At 43.1% G+C, this 13,404-nt stretch overlaps 1 protein-coding gene across 4 annotated transcripts in view; it reads right to left on the bottom strand.

The window, feature by feature from the left end:
* chd1 (chromodomain helicase DNA binding protein 1) overlaps positions 1-13,404 on the bottom strand; it is a 258,853-nt gene that overhangs the window by 6,045 nt on the left and 239,404 nt on the right. For all 4 annotated transcript variants that reach the window (XM_038805193.1, XM_038805194.1, XM_038805195.1 and 1 more), the window contains 4 exons: positions 10,761-10,939; positions 7,976-8,075; positions 3,351-3,402; positions 2,949-3,165 (listed from right to left, as the gene is read on the bottom strand). In XM_038805193.1, the coding sequence (XP_038661121.1) occupies positions 2,949-3,165; positions 3,351-3,402; positions 7,976-8,075; positions 10,761-10,939 (548 nt within the window). The remainder of the gene's footprint in view (positions 1-2,948; positions 3,166-3,350; positions 3,403-7,975; positions 8,076-10,760; positions 10,940-13,404) is intronic.

The following is a 13,404-nucleotide window of genomic DNA, read 5'->3' as shown; positions in this document are numbered from 1 at the left end:
GAGATGCACAATGAATCAGTGGGCACGGAGGAGCTTTCACCAACACTGTCACAGGTTTCTATTTCACTTATTTTAAGGAATGACAAGAACCCCGAGGAATGTGGATCGTATCGTCAGACATTGTTGCTGAACGTCGAGCAAAGCTGCTGGCTAAGGTGCTGGCAACGCACATGGAGGACTGCGTGCCTGGGGATATGGGCGAGGACCAAACGGAGTTCGTGAAGGGGTGGCAGCTGTCAGCTAACATTAGAAGACTGTTGAATGTGTTCACGGGGGGTGGGGGGGGGCGGGCGGAAATGGAGGTAATCGTGTCAATGGATGTGAAGAAAGCACCTGACCGAGTTGAGTGCGAGTACCTGTTTGAGGTGTTGGGACGATTTGGGTTCGGGCAGGAGTTTGTAAATTGGGTTAGGTTGTTGTACAGGGCCCCGATGGCGAGAGTTCGCAAGAACAATGTTGACTCAAGGTATTTCGGTCTGCACCGGGAACGAGGCAAGGGTGTCCGTTGTCTCCGTTGCTTTTCACTCTGGCGATTAAACCTTTGGCAATGCCGCTTAGGGCTTCTGGGGGGGGGGTGGGTGGACCATTGGGTCTCCCTGTACGCAAAAGACCTGTGTTGTATGTTACAAATCCGGTGGGAAGGAGTATGGGGATATTGGCGGAGTTTGCATCTTTTTCAGGTACAAGCTCAATATGGGAAAGAGTCAAGGTGTTCCTGGTAAACCCTTAGGTACAGGGGAAGGGCTCGGAGAAGTTGCTGTTTCGGCTGGTGATCCCAGTTGCACAAGCTGAATGTGGAGGGGGTGAAGGAGGACCTTTAGGAGGTTGGATGCCCTGCTGCTCTCGTTGACTGGAAGGGTCCATACAATAAAAACGGGGTAATGCTGGAGTTACTGTTTGCTTTTCAAAGCCTCCTGATTATTGTGGCCGAATCTTTTCTCGGTAGGATAAATAAGGTGCTCATATCGGCGGGTAAATTATCTGCATTTTTGGAGAGGGACAGGCGAGGGGGATTGGTGGCACTGAGATTGTTGAATTACTACTGGGCGGTGAACATCAAAAAGGTTAGGAGGTGGGCGCAAGACTCGTGTGGGGGTGGATGGAGGAGCCCTCGTGCAGGGGGATGAGTTTACGGGCATTGTTACTGGAACCTTTCCCGTTCTTGCCGGCCAGATACCCCATGAACCCAGTGATGGTTTCATTGCTCAGAGTGTGGAATCACGCAGGCCGCATTTTAAGACGGAGAGCTTGTCACTGTGGGCGCCGATATGCGGTAGTCATAGCTTTTTCCGGTGGGGTTGGATTCCATGTTCAGAACATGGGATTGGGCGGGGATAGTGTGAATTTGTGAGTTCGTGAATCTAGGACAGCTGGAGAGTAGGGGTTTCAACTATCAAGAGGAAAAGGGTTTCAATATCTGCAAGTCAGGCACTTGTCAGAAAGGAGCTGGCTACATTTCCAAATCTACCATCCCTGGCGTTAGAAGAGGAGATTCTGTCCAAGGACGAGATAGGGGAGGGTAGGATCTCTGACATATATGAGGAATTGATGGGGGGGGGGTCCTCCGTGGAGGAAATAAAGCAGAATTAGGAAGATGAACTGGGAGGGGCACTGGAACTGGACTATGGAGTGGGGCCTTACAAAGGGTAAATTTATTAAACAATTTAAATTTATTAAACAAAACATTTGTAAAGAATATCATATTTTCCCCAATATCACCATGGTATACTATGAAACAGGAATGTGTGTGGATGGGGGAAAGTGATAAACTTAATTCAACTGAAGACAGTTAGACAGCAAGGTCAGTGTGAAAGCAAGCATGTTGATGTGGAGGTAATAAAGCTAAAATGGGAAACCAGTAAGCAGCATGAACAGAAATTTGCTCGAGGAGATAAGGGGGCGAATTACAATTTAGCTACTGTATTTCAAAAGGTAAGTTTACAACTGGCAAAGAACATAAATGAGTAAAGTATTAAGTTTATTTTTATCCAAAAGTAGTAGCCATAAAAACACATAAGATTTTTATATTCTGGGAAGGGGACTTCCAAAGAAATTTAAGAACATGAAAGAGAAAAAACATACTTAGAGATTGGAAGCTGTATGGGTGGGAGTGGCTATGACATCATGAAGGATGTGCTATGCTTGGAGAAAGCTGTGAAAGAAGCACAGCCAATCCTAACCACCCTTACAAAGTATTTTGTCTGCATGGTTTTGATTGAAGTCTTGGATTTCCATTACTGAGGGAGAGAAGTCCTGTGAAATACTTCCCCTATAGCAGCAGTGGATATTTTGTCATAATCTTACTGGGATTTTTATCGATTTAAATTTTGGGGGGAATGTCGCATGAAAAAGGGTGTTTAGCTCGGAGTTTAACTAAGCAGAAATATTTTGGGAAATGTTTTTAAAACTACTTTTTAAATTGTGTAAATATAATCTTGTGTTTAAATTTCTTTTTGTCAATAAATATCATTTGATATTTAAAATTTCTAAAAGTGGTTTTGCAATTCTTGCTCCTGATGTCAGAAAACATTCTGTCTCATCAAAAAATACAAATTGCAAATCGTTGTGATAGCTTGTCCAAGTTTCCCTTTGGGATTTGTTCAGCCCAGCAATAATCACCTGCCATATCATAACTCTTAATTTGGTGCAAAGGATATCAAGCCATATTAACTGGTGCCAACATGATGGGCTGAAATAGCTCCTATGTAGCTATTCTTTAAGTCTTTAACACTAAATTTTTAAAAGCTTTAAAAGCAAATGCACACAAACGCACCAAACAACTTTGAAACTACTCCATCCAGTCCTACTGCTGAATAATGTAAAGAATGGCAATTTTACATCAAGCCTTTTCCATATTAAACTTAAATAAAAGCTGGCAAAGCTTCAAAAATCCTCAAATGCTACAGTATTTTATACTTGAAGCAATGTGTGTAACCACTTCAACCTACCTGCTGTCAGATCGGTAATGGTCTCTGTCCCGGTGGTCTTTACCATTGCTAAATGAGGAATATGGTCTTTTCCTCGAGGAATCGCTTTTCCGATAGGAATCTCCATGGTGTCGATCTCGGTGATGGTCGTGATAATGTGATGAGTGGTGTCGTTCAGACGAATGGCTATCCCTACTGCTATCATCATTATGAGAATTCTCCTTGAGTTTTTCAGATTCTGTTCAATAAAAATGGAATCATGATTTTGTTATTAGATTCAAGTTTCTCCAACAACAATTAATGGATCTTTTTATGCCTCCATCGGAGGGTCACCCCTGACTTTTCACTGAACGTTGTAGTTTAAATTATGAGAGAATCCAATACTTTACACAATTGAAATGAAAAAGTAAACTACAATCATACCTGTGTGTTTGGCATTGTGGATGTTGAGGCTACTGCTGTGCTGATCATTATGCTACAAAGACAAAACACAGATGATAGAACAAAGAATGAATCCAGATCAGTTGACAGTAGGGGAGTTTTCATGACACAAACAAATTATCCTATTACATCAGGATTGCTCACCTTTCAAATGCTGCTCGTTAATGCTTTTTTTAAATATGGTGTCAGTTTAGCACAGTTTGCAGCACAATTATCTCAAAGACATGGGCCGAAGTCCTACTGCAGGACTAAAACACATGAGCCAGCTGGATCCTTTGATGCAGCGCTGAGGAAGTGCTACATTACTGGCAATGGCATGCATCAATTCAGACAGTTATAGGAGGGTCACTCTGCCTGATATGACCAACAATTAACTATACAAGAAGCACTTTGTGGCATTCTGGAGAGGTGCGGTAAAGTGCGTCATGAAAACAGATCTTTCCATTTTCCATAGAGGTACACCTGTTGACCTATTTTGTCTTGTACCCAGTTGTTTCACATCAAGAGTTTTACTCACTTTTGTCAAGCTCTCTTTCCTAAACTAGCACTCAGGTTGATTCAGGGGATTAATATTGAACTGTCAGCCTTTGCTCAGGGTAACACACTCACATCTGACTCAAGGGGTAATGGCTCAACCCCCACTCCAGGGCACATACTCTAGGCCAGGGAGCCAACAACAATCATTCTGAAGCTGTATGCAGCTCTTTAAGAACTTGTGTGCAGCTCATACCCTTAAATTAGTTTGATTGATCAAGGTTAATTAAATGGCTTAAAAAAAAAAACTTTTATTAATAGTGTACTTGTGAGAAGCCATCATTCATTTAGAGTAACTGGTTATCCAGCATTCTATCAAAATAGAATTCTCTAGTATCTGGAATTTCTGACAGCTCAATTCATTTTTAAAAGCTGATCACTTTCAGTGTTCACGCAATGCATTTAAAAACTAATAATAATAGATTGTAAATCTACAGATCTAGGCTTTACATGGAAATGATTCAATTATTGGGTCAGTTTTGGTTATTGGGCAGCACGGTGGGTTAGCCCTGATGCCTCACGGCACTGAGGTCCCAGGTTCGATCCCGGCTCTGGGTCACTGTCCGTGTGGAGTTTGCACATTCTCCCCGTGTTTGCGTGGGTTTCGCCCCCACAACCCAAAGATGTGCAGGGTAGGTGGATTGGCTGCCCTAAATTGCCCCTTAATTGGAAAAAATGAATTGGGTACTCTAAATTAAAAAAAAGTTTTGGTTATTGAACCTACCCTCTGTGTCTAGAGTAATATAAATCCCGTTTACTCAGCAACACCCATTCCCTCGCATCACTGATAACAAAGAATTTACTGGAACGTTTTCTAAAAACCTTTAAATGTCATCGATGATCAGATTCCCTCTTTAACCGATATTATTATTTGCATTTGATTAACAGCATTACAGTTCATACGGTATTGTGTTTCTGAGTAAATTTAAACAATGGCTTATCTTGTTAAGTTTGCTGACTTCTGGTCTAGGCTAACATCACTGGAGTACGGAGGAATTATTTTAGCCAGAGGTGTCTCTATCTTCGCTACAAGGACACCAACACGCAAGAGATCAAGAAACTGGACAATGACACTGACATCTGGGACCTCCAAGATGAAATGTTAAAATCCTATCTGCCCTCTTGGGAGGGTGTAAATAAGACCATCTCCTATTTGAAGAGGAGCAGATTTTTCCCAGTCTCCTGGCCAACATTTATTCCTCACAGTAACAGTCTTCTATGGTAGTCAACTCAGTGCCAAGTATAGCTTGGTGTTGCTCAGGAGCCCCATTCTGAAATGGTAGTCTCTTTTGCATTTACTGCAGGGGAAGACAGTGGGCTACAGTGCAGGATTCACTGGCCTCTGCCTTTTCTGGGACCTCTTCTCAGCTAGCTAAGCTTTTCATTTCTGCTTGCCTCTTCCTATGCCCTTCCAAACAGTCATCCTCCGTAGGCCACAGTTGTTAGCAACTGTCTCCCAGATGTCAGTACTGTATCAGTGTTTCCCATCTTCATATTTCACTTGCAGTTGTCCTTGTGGTCGATATGAACATCCACGAGGTTGTAACTTTTCACTGTACAGATCATCAGATGTATGGCCATCCATTGAACACCGGCAAGTTTCGCAGATGCCACAGGTTTAGCAATGAGTGTATGCTGGTGGAATTAGCACACTCCAGGACCTCAGAGTTGATGATCTCATCCAACCATGGATATGTCCAAGACAACAAAGGTGGGAACCAGTCTGCCTTTTCTCCTGCCTAGCATTGGTCACCCAAGTCTCAACCTGTTCGTAGTCAGGTTGCTTTAGTTCCACACATTCTTACTCAGCTTGGATATAACAACTGCAGGTTTTACAATGTGCATATGTTGATTTCAGCATCAAGTGACTGAATGCTGGGGATTGTGGAGACTAGATAGAAGCTTTCAATAACCTCTAGCTCACATTGTCAGTGCTGACAGATGTTGGCATGGCAATATGCATGACATTTGTCTTCCTGAGGCTGATGGTCAAACCAAAATCTTTATAAGCTTGAGAGAGCCTGTCTATTTGCTGAACCTGTTCCTTGGTATGGGCTGCTAGTGTGGCATCGGCTTGGTGCATCTTTGCCTTGGATCTCAGACTGAATAGCTGTCAGTTCTGGTAAGACAGGCTTTGCAGATGACCTGAAGGCCCATGGACAAAGGGAATTATCAAGGAAATCAAGGTTTATGGGGATAAGGCGGGAAAGTGGAGTTGAGAATTATCACATCAGATCAGTTATGATCTCACTGAATCGTGGGGCAGACTTGATGGACTGAATGACCTATGTCTGTTCCTATGGAGAACAGCTAAGAGAAGAATATACCAAAGAGTGTCAATGCCAGAATATAACCCGGTTTGACCCCACTGCATATCTCACCAAGGTTCCAATGTTGCCATGTCATGGTTGGCCATACCCATTTTTTCTCTTTATTTGACACCATTTTATACACTTAACGCAATAATTTTGAAAAACAATCGATTGTTCAAGCGATTTTAAATGGGAACTGTTGATAACACTTAACCCTTCAGTTTATTGGCTGCATGTAAAATATTCAGGAGTTATTGAGCTGAGCTACCAATGAAAATGCCTTTTATCAGCAGCCTTTTCTGGTGTAAATCACATGCAGTATACCCAGTCAATATTCAGTCTTTGAACTTTGTAAGTGTCCTTCTTGTTATTCCCTTATTTCCCTTTTCTTTGTTGCACTTTTTAATCCATGAATGATTAATGGACCTGTGCCTTTAATGTAACCTAGATTTTTAATTCAAGCAGAAGCCGATGCTGGTTTGGACCGGAGTGCAGACTGACTGACACTAGTGACAGGGATTGGTTAGGTCTTATTTGTTTGGCTGATGGCCAATGAATTGGCCCAAAAGGATGTGCTCTGCCCGGTAACATGTGGTGATTGGATCTGATCCCACTGGAATATTTTCAGAGTCACAAGGTTTCAGTTTGGTTTCAGTTCGACTCCTGGCAGCTGAGAGAGAAGACCCACTCTCTCTCCTCTTTTCTCCAGAAAGGCTGTGTTCCTGCGTTGGTAGAAAGCGTGGACAAATCTGTTTACAGGAGAATCATTACAGGATTTGCAGGTTAAGTTCAAAGAATCTGTTAACTCTCCCCAGAAAAGCTGGTGTGAATCGACTATCTTTCTCCAGAAGGCCTGCTGCCTGTGAGTAGTACGTTTTCTGCACTACGGAGGCCTGAAGACAAACCACAAACTGAAAGCAATGTTTGAGGAAACAAAGTCTCTGCCTTTCCAGGAAAGGTGTAAATACGGAGCTTTTAAAAACTGCAGGAAAACCAGTCCACGCTACAAAATAAAGACTGTGATTTACAAGCTTCCTGTGAAGAAAGCAAGCTAGAAAGCACCATCTGAAGTAAAGACTCCTTTTCTTTCACTTACCTTTCCTCCCTTTTTCCACCCCTCTGTGTTTGTCTGTCTTGTGTATGTGTTTCTTTTGTGTATATGTAGAGGGTGGGGAGGCAAGTTAAAGTAGGAGTTAGGTACTTATTAATATTTAACCAATGAATCTGTTTCATATTGCATCATTATTCTTGTTATAATGAACAGTAATTGTGTTTCAACTTATAAATCTGGTGACTGCAATTATTGGGCTGTCAAGGGCCAAAGACTTTGGGAAATTTTATAAGAATTCTTGGTTAATTCACTTGTGTTGTGACGCTGGGATGGGTGGCCTGGAATTACCCTGCGCACTTGCCCAGGGTGTCGTAACAATTTTAATTGGCATAATAAAATCTTTTGAAGTCTTTTTTCACCAATGAGAAGCTTTGAAAGTTGCTCTCCACCTTCAAATGGATGACAATGTACAGCAGGGAGGATTTTAAAGTTACTCTGTTTTTAACATGCGAGACATTAGCAAAAAAAGCTGAACTAAAGTGAAAACGAAAGGGACACAGGAGAGGGGCTGATGGGAGAAGCCAGTGTAATACTAAGATGTTTTTATTTAAAGGAAAGTTTAATCGCACAATTAGATCAATTTCTGGACCTGCCAGCAGTCTAATATTCTGCTAAAAATAATTTTTTCACATGTATCAATGTTCTCATACCCGAGAGTTCTCCAGTCGTTTCTTGATTGCATGCTTGTACAGTTTGTGTAGCTTTCTTGCATCAAATTCTGTGAACTTCGAAACAAAGATCCAGAGATTTCTAGAAATAAAATCATGGATTATGGGGTTACATAGGATTAACATGAGACAACATTAACAAAGTACATTACTATCTCTGTTGACTCACAAATGGATTCGGTGCACATCGAAAGTTTAAACCCCACCGACTTAGGACATCAGAGTATTGGGCTTTTTTCACTTCTGGGCTGATCAACGGATAATTTGTTTACTCTCTAAGAATTCTTTGTGAAATAAACGTGGCAGTTTTTCCAGTTATAATGAGCTTGGGACTCGAATTTAAATTAATTCTAATTGATAAGGCCACTCAGACAGATTATGGGCGAAATTCTCTGGTCGGCGACGGCAAAATTGCGTTCGGCCGGAGAATCCCCGTTTGCACTGAAATCAGGGGCACCGCCGCTTTTGTAATGCTCCGCCCCCTCGAAAGCACCACTCGCAGAGTACGCCGCATGCCGTCGGGATGGCCTCAGGACGTCACCCGAGGCCCTCTCCTGATGCTTCGCCCCCCCCGGACTGAGTCCAGCACCGCCACAGTCGGAGGGGAGCTGTTCCGCGGGCAAGGGGGGCTTTGGCAGGGGCTGGGGACACTCGTGGGGGGTGGTGAGTTTTTGGCAGGCCGGGTCCCCGCGCGCCCACCTCATGCTGCACGGTGTGGCCGCTGCAGGCAGTCGTCATGCACATGCGCGGCCACGGACCCAGCAATTTGGCGGTCGTATCTGCAGATAAAGCCGGAGGGCTTTACGCTGCGTGCCTGCTAGCCCCCACCAGGCGGAGGATCGGTGCAGCTTTTGGGCTGTTTTTCGGGCCTAAAACTCCATTGTTCCCATGCCGGCGTCAGCACTTAGTCTTCAAATTGGAGATTCCAGCCCTATGTATGCCTGACGGAGGAAATGGCAAAATAATGCCAAACTGGTGCAAGTCAAGGTAGGTATCTGATGTTGAGGCCAGAGTACATTATTGGGGCAGAGTGAATTGTGTCTACTCTGCTCTAGCTGTGCTTTGCTCAAACTGGGAGGAGCATCAGATTATGGAGATAGAAAAGGCCCCAGAAGTTAAATCCCTCACCTGATCAGGAGAGCCTTTTTCTTTGCAAAACTGTATGAAAGCACTGGGTGCGGGAATTAGTGGAGATGACAGGCTTACCGCATGAGCCACTACCATTGGTTTATATCATAAATAAACAATAAGTAATACTTATAAAATAGTAGACAGATTTGTATGCTGACTAACCATCTGAGACGTGAATGCTTTTTCCATTGTCATAATTATCATAGCAAATCTATCAGTCTTAGTTTTAAATTTAACTGTTGGCCGCACCAATTGCTGTTTTCAGAAGAGGGTTCCACACTGTATGAAGTGTTTCCTAGTTTCACTCGTGAAAGGTTGGGCTCTAATTTTTAGATTATGCCAATACCTCGATGCCCTAGCTAATGGATATAGTTTCTCCCAATCTTTTCTACGATAGTCTTCAACACCGTGCATTGTACTTAGCCCCATACTATACTCCCTTTACACACATGACTGTGTGGCAAAATTTAGCTCCAATTCCATCTAGAAATTTGCTGATGACACAACCGTTGTGGGTCAGATCTCGAACAGAGATGAGTCAGAGTACAGGAGAGAGATAGAGAACCTAGTGACGTGGAGTAACAACAACAATCTCTCTAAGGAGCTGGTAATTAACTTCAAGAAGTGAAGTATCGTACACATCCCTGTCTGCATCAATGGTGCCGAAGTGGAGAAGGCTGACAGCTTCAAATTCCTAGGTGTGCACATCACCTGGTCCACAAACGGTGATGCTACGACCAAGAAAGCACATACTTCCTCAGGAAACTAAGGCAATTTATGATGAAAATACTGCTATGAAAAGTGAATACACTGGCCTGTAACTTTGAGTGGCATGACAAATGGGTCGGGTTACCACTCCCCTTATTTTCTTACATCAAAATGAAGGTGCTCCTATCTCGCCCGATATCCCGAATCAGGCCACTCCAGCGCAGCGGATTCCTGAGACCTACAGTCAAGGGCAACTCAAGTGAAGGTTAAGCCACGCCCCCTTTTTTTACAGCACTTACCATCATGGACCACATAAGTTTAAAGGTCCAGCCACTTTGACAAGCCAGGGAGATGGTAAGCGGGTAGGATTTGATGATGGAGGTGGCTGGGTCAAGTAGAGGGGGGTAGTCAGGAGGATAGCATGGGGGTGGGGAAAGTCCTGTGGGGAGTCTGGGTGGGTTAGTGCTATAGTTACCCAGAAGCTCGAAATGGTTTTAATTTTTCTAGCTTTTTCTGGATAACTTGTAAGACAGTCGGAGCGATTCAAAGTTTGCGATTTAAATTGCATTTTCGGATGGATCCTAGTATGCGAAAATTGCCCAAAGTTTGAACTTTCTAGGCAATTATTGTGCAGTCCTTACCAGGAAACCTGTGTTGGTGGTGGCGGTGGCGGTTTGGGGGGAGAGGGGGGGGGGGGGGGGGGGGGGGCGCCGCTGCCCTTCCCAGGGGCATCTTCGGTGTTACCCAAGATACACTGGCCCAGAGCTCTGAAGTTGGGCCATTGTGTATAATTTTATGGAACTCGAGATCTTTGCAGGAAATATTTATGCAATTTGTTCCCCATTGACTACTTATGTCTTCGGTTTTATGTGAAGATATCGTTTCAGTTTTATGTGAAGATAATGAAAGAATGCCTGAAAATGCTTACTTTCTCCACTGTTTGATTTGTTCCGGATTTGAGTACTCTTTCAAACACTCAGTGATATGGTCTCCGATTTTAATCAGGCACTGCCTCGTATGCTCTAGTTGCTCCTTCTCGGAGAGGCCCTTCTCAGGCCTGTCCAACTGTTTCAATGCTGCCTTTACAGGTCTCATTCTTTCTTTACACTGAGAAAAAGAATAAGTAGGTTATAATAACTGACTCAAAGATATAGCAATGGTGGACAAGACAAAGTTGACTATATAAAGTGACATGACAATACCTACTTTAGTACCACACTTTCACATCTGTGACTCCCTTGTCTGGCACTCATTTGCACATGTGTGACACATTTAAAACGGGTGCAACCACTCGGGTTGACCTGGAAGATGCTGTGAAGCTCATTATCCCAAAAGGAACTGAGCACCCATCAAGGATAGTGCATATTTAGCTGGTAGAAATCTCTTTAGAGTTGGTTCCTGGCCAGTTCCAAATACTTCTCAAAAAAGAGGGACAAACTATGTGGTCCCAAATATTTGAAATTAAAATTAATGAAGTAATGAAGAAAATAAATTTGAATTGTATGATTTCCACAAGGTTACAACTTGCTTGTAGTTTATTTGGGGCAGTATAACAACCTTTTCAAACAAAACGGGGATGGTAAAGCATCAAATTTCTTTGCATTGAATAATTCAATCAACATACTCCATTCTGCTCTTCTTGTAGAAGGAAAGCGGTCTACATAATATAGTTAACCCAATCTTGTATTTCGTAGTAAAGTGGGAATATCCTTTTTGGATACAGGGACCTTCGTCTAGCTGCAATATTCTGGATTCAACTTGACAAAGAGAGGGCAGCTCTTGTGTTGTTACTTGGTGCAGACTCAAAACATTCTTGAAGTTCAAACGACATGGCAAAATTGCAATTACTTCCTACTCACTAACTGCCAGTGGTAGAACCTGAGCACAGAAGGCCATTCTGCCCATCTTGCCAGTGGAAGGTCTTTAAGCTCTCCAATTACAGGGGTTCTCCAACTGCATGCTCATTTTCCAAAATACTGCAGATTTTAACTTTTCATTCACAGGATGTGGGTGCCATTGGCTTGGCCAATATTTGAAATGAAACGAAATGAAAATCGCTTATTGTCACAAGTAGGCTTTAAATAAAGTTACTGTGAAAAGCCCCTAGTTTCCACATTCAGGCACCTGTTCGGGGAGGCTGATACGGGAATTGAACCCACGCTGCTGGCCTGCCTTGGTCTGCTTTAAAAGCCAGCTATTTAGCCCTGTGCTAAATCAGCCCCAATATTTATCGCCTATCCCTAATTGTACTGGAGAGCCGCCACTTTTAAACCACAGCAGTCTATCTGGCATAGATACAGCAACAGTGCTGTTAGAAAGAGAGTTCCAAATCTTCAACCCAGTGACAGTGAAGGAATGACACTATAGTTCCAAGTCAGTTGCCTTTTGAAAGTTAGTGAATTTGCTTCCACCCAATTTTCCAACAGTGCATTCCAGATCTTAACAATTTAGAATCATAGAATCCTTACAGTGCAGAAGGAGGTCATTCAGCCCATTGAGTCTGCACCGAACATCTGAAAGAGCCCCATCCTATCTCCGCAACCCAGTAACCCCACCTAACCTTTTGGAATTTAGAATGGCCAATCCACTTAACCTGCACTTCTTTGGACTGTAGGAGGACGGAGCACCTGGAGGAAACCCATGCGATATAAAAAGGAATCTCCACCTGCCATTCCCTTCCTTATTTATTTTGCCAATTATATTCTTAAATTTCTGATCCCAAGATACCAACCCTCTTGCCACTAGAAACAGTTTCTCTCTTCAGAATTTTGATTACCGCTTTTAGGTGTCCCCTCCCCTTCCCCAATCTGCTCTACTTGAGGTAGAGCTGCTTATTCAGTCTCCAAATAACTGAAGCTCCTCATTCATGATATCATTCTAAGCCCAGTTACACCTCCTCCAAGAACATGACATCCACCTTAAAGTGCGGTGCCTGAATCATGCACAATATTTCAGTTAAGTCCTAATCATTGATTCACAAAGGTTCAGCAGCATGCCTTTGCTTTTGCACTAAATGCCTGTATTTATAAAGCCAATGGTTCCATTTTCTTTAACTGGCTTATCAATTGTCCTATCACCTTCAGAGGTTTTCAAACACCACTAAACATCAGTAGTGAAAACGGCCAAGCATGTACCACTAACCAGCTGCAGTCTGAAACGTAATTTCCACCAACCCAGCCAGTCCCCAACAAAATAATAAACAGGAGTAAAAGGGAAAACATGCCCAGAAAATAGACTCAAACTAACATTGCCTATGGCAGCTTTTAAAAAATAAATTTAGAGTACCCAATCATTTTCTTCCAATTAAGGGGCAATTTATTGTGGCCAATCCAATCCACCTACCCTGCATATCTTGGGTTATGGGGTGAGACCCACGCAGACACACGGAGAATGTGCAAACTCCACGTGGACAGTGATCCGGGGCCTTATCAAACCCGGGTCCTCAGCGCTGTGAGGCAGCAGTGCTAACCACTGCACCACCGTGCCGCCCTGTGCATGGCACAGTTAATGCCTTTATTTGGAACTTTTAAGAAACAGCAAACTTTAATGTATCTTAAATGTCAGCAGAGGCC

This window comes from Scyliorhinus canicula, chromosome 8 (genome assembly GCF_902713615.1).
Source record: "Scyliorhinus canicula chromosome 8, sScyCan1.1, whole genome shotgun sequence".
Lineage (NCBI taxonomy): Eukaryota > Metazoa > Chordata > Chondrichthyes > Carcharhiniformes > Scyliorhinidae > Scyliorhinus > Scyliorhinus canicula.
This window is presented reverse-complemented; position numbering and strand designations above follow the sequence as displayed.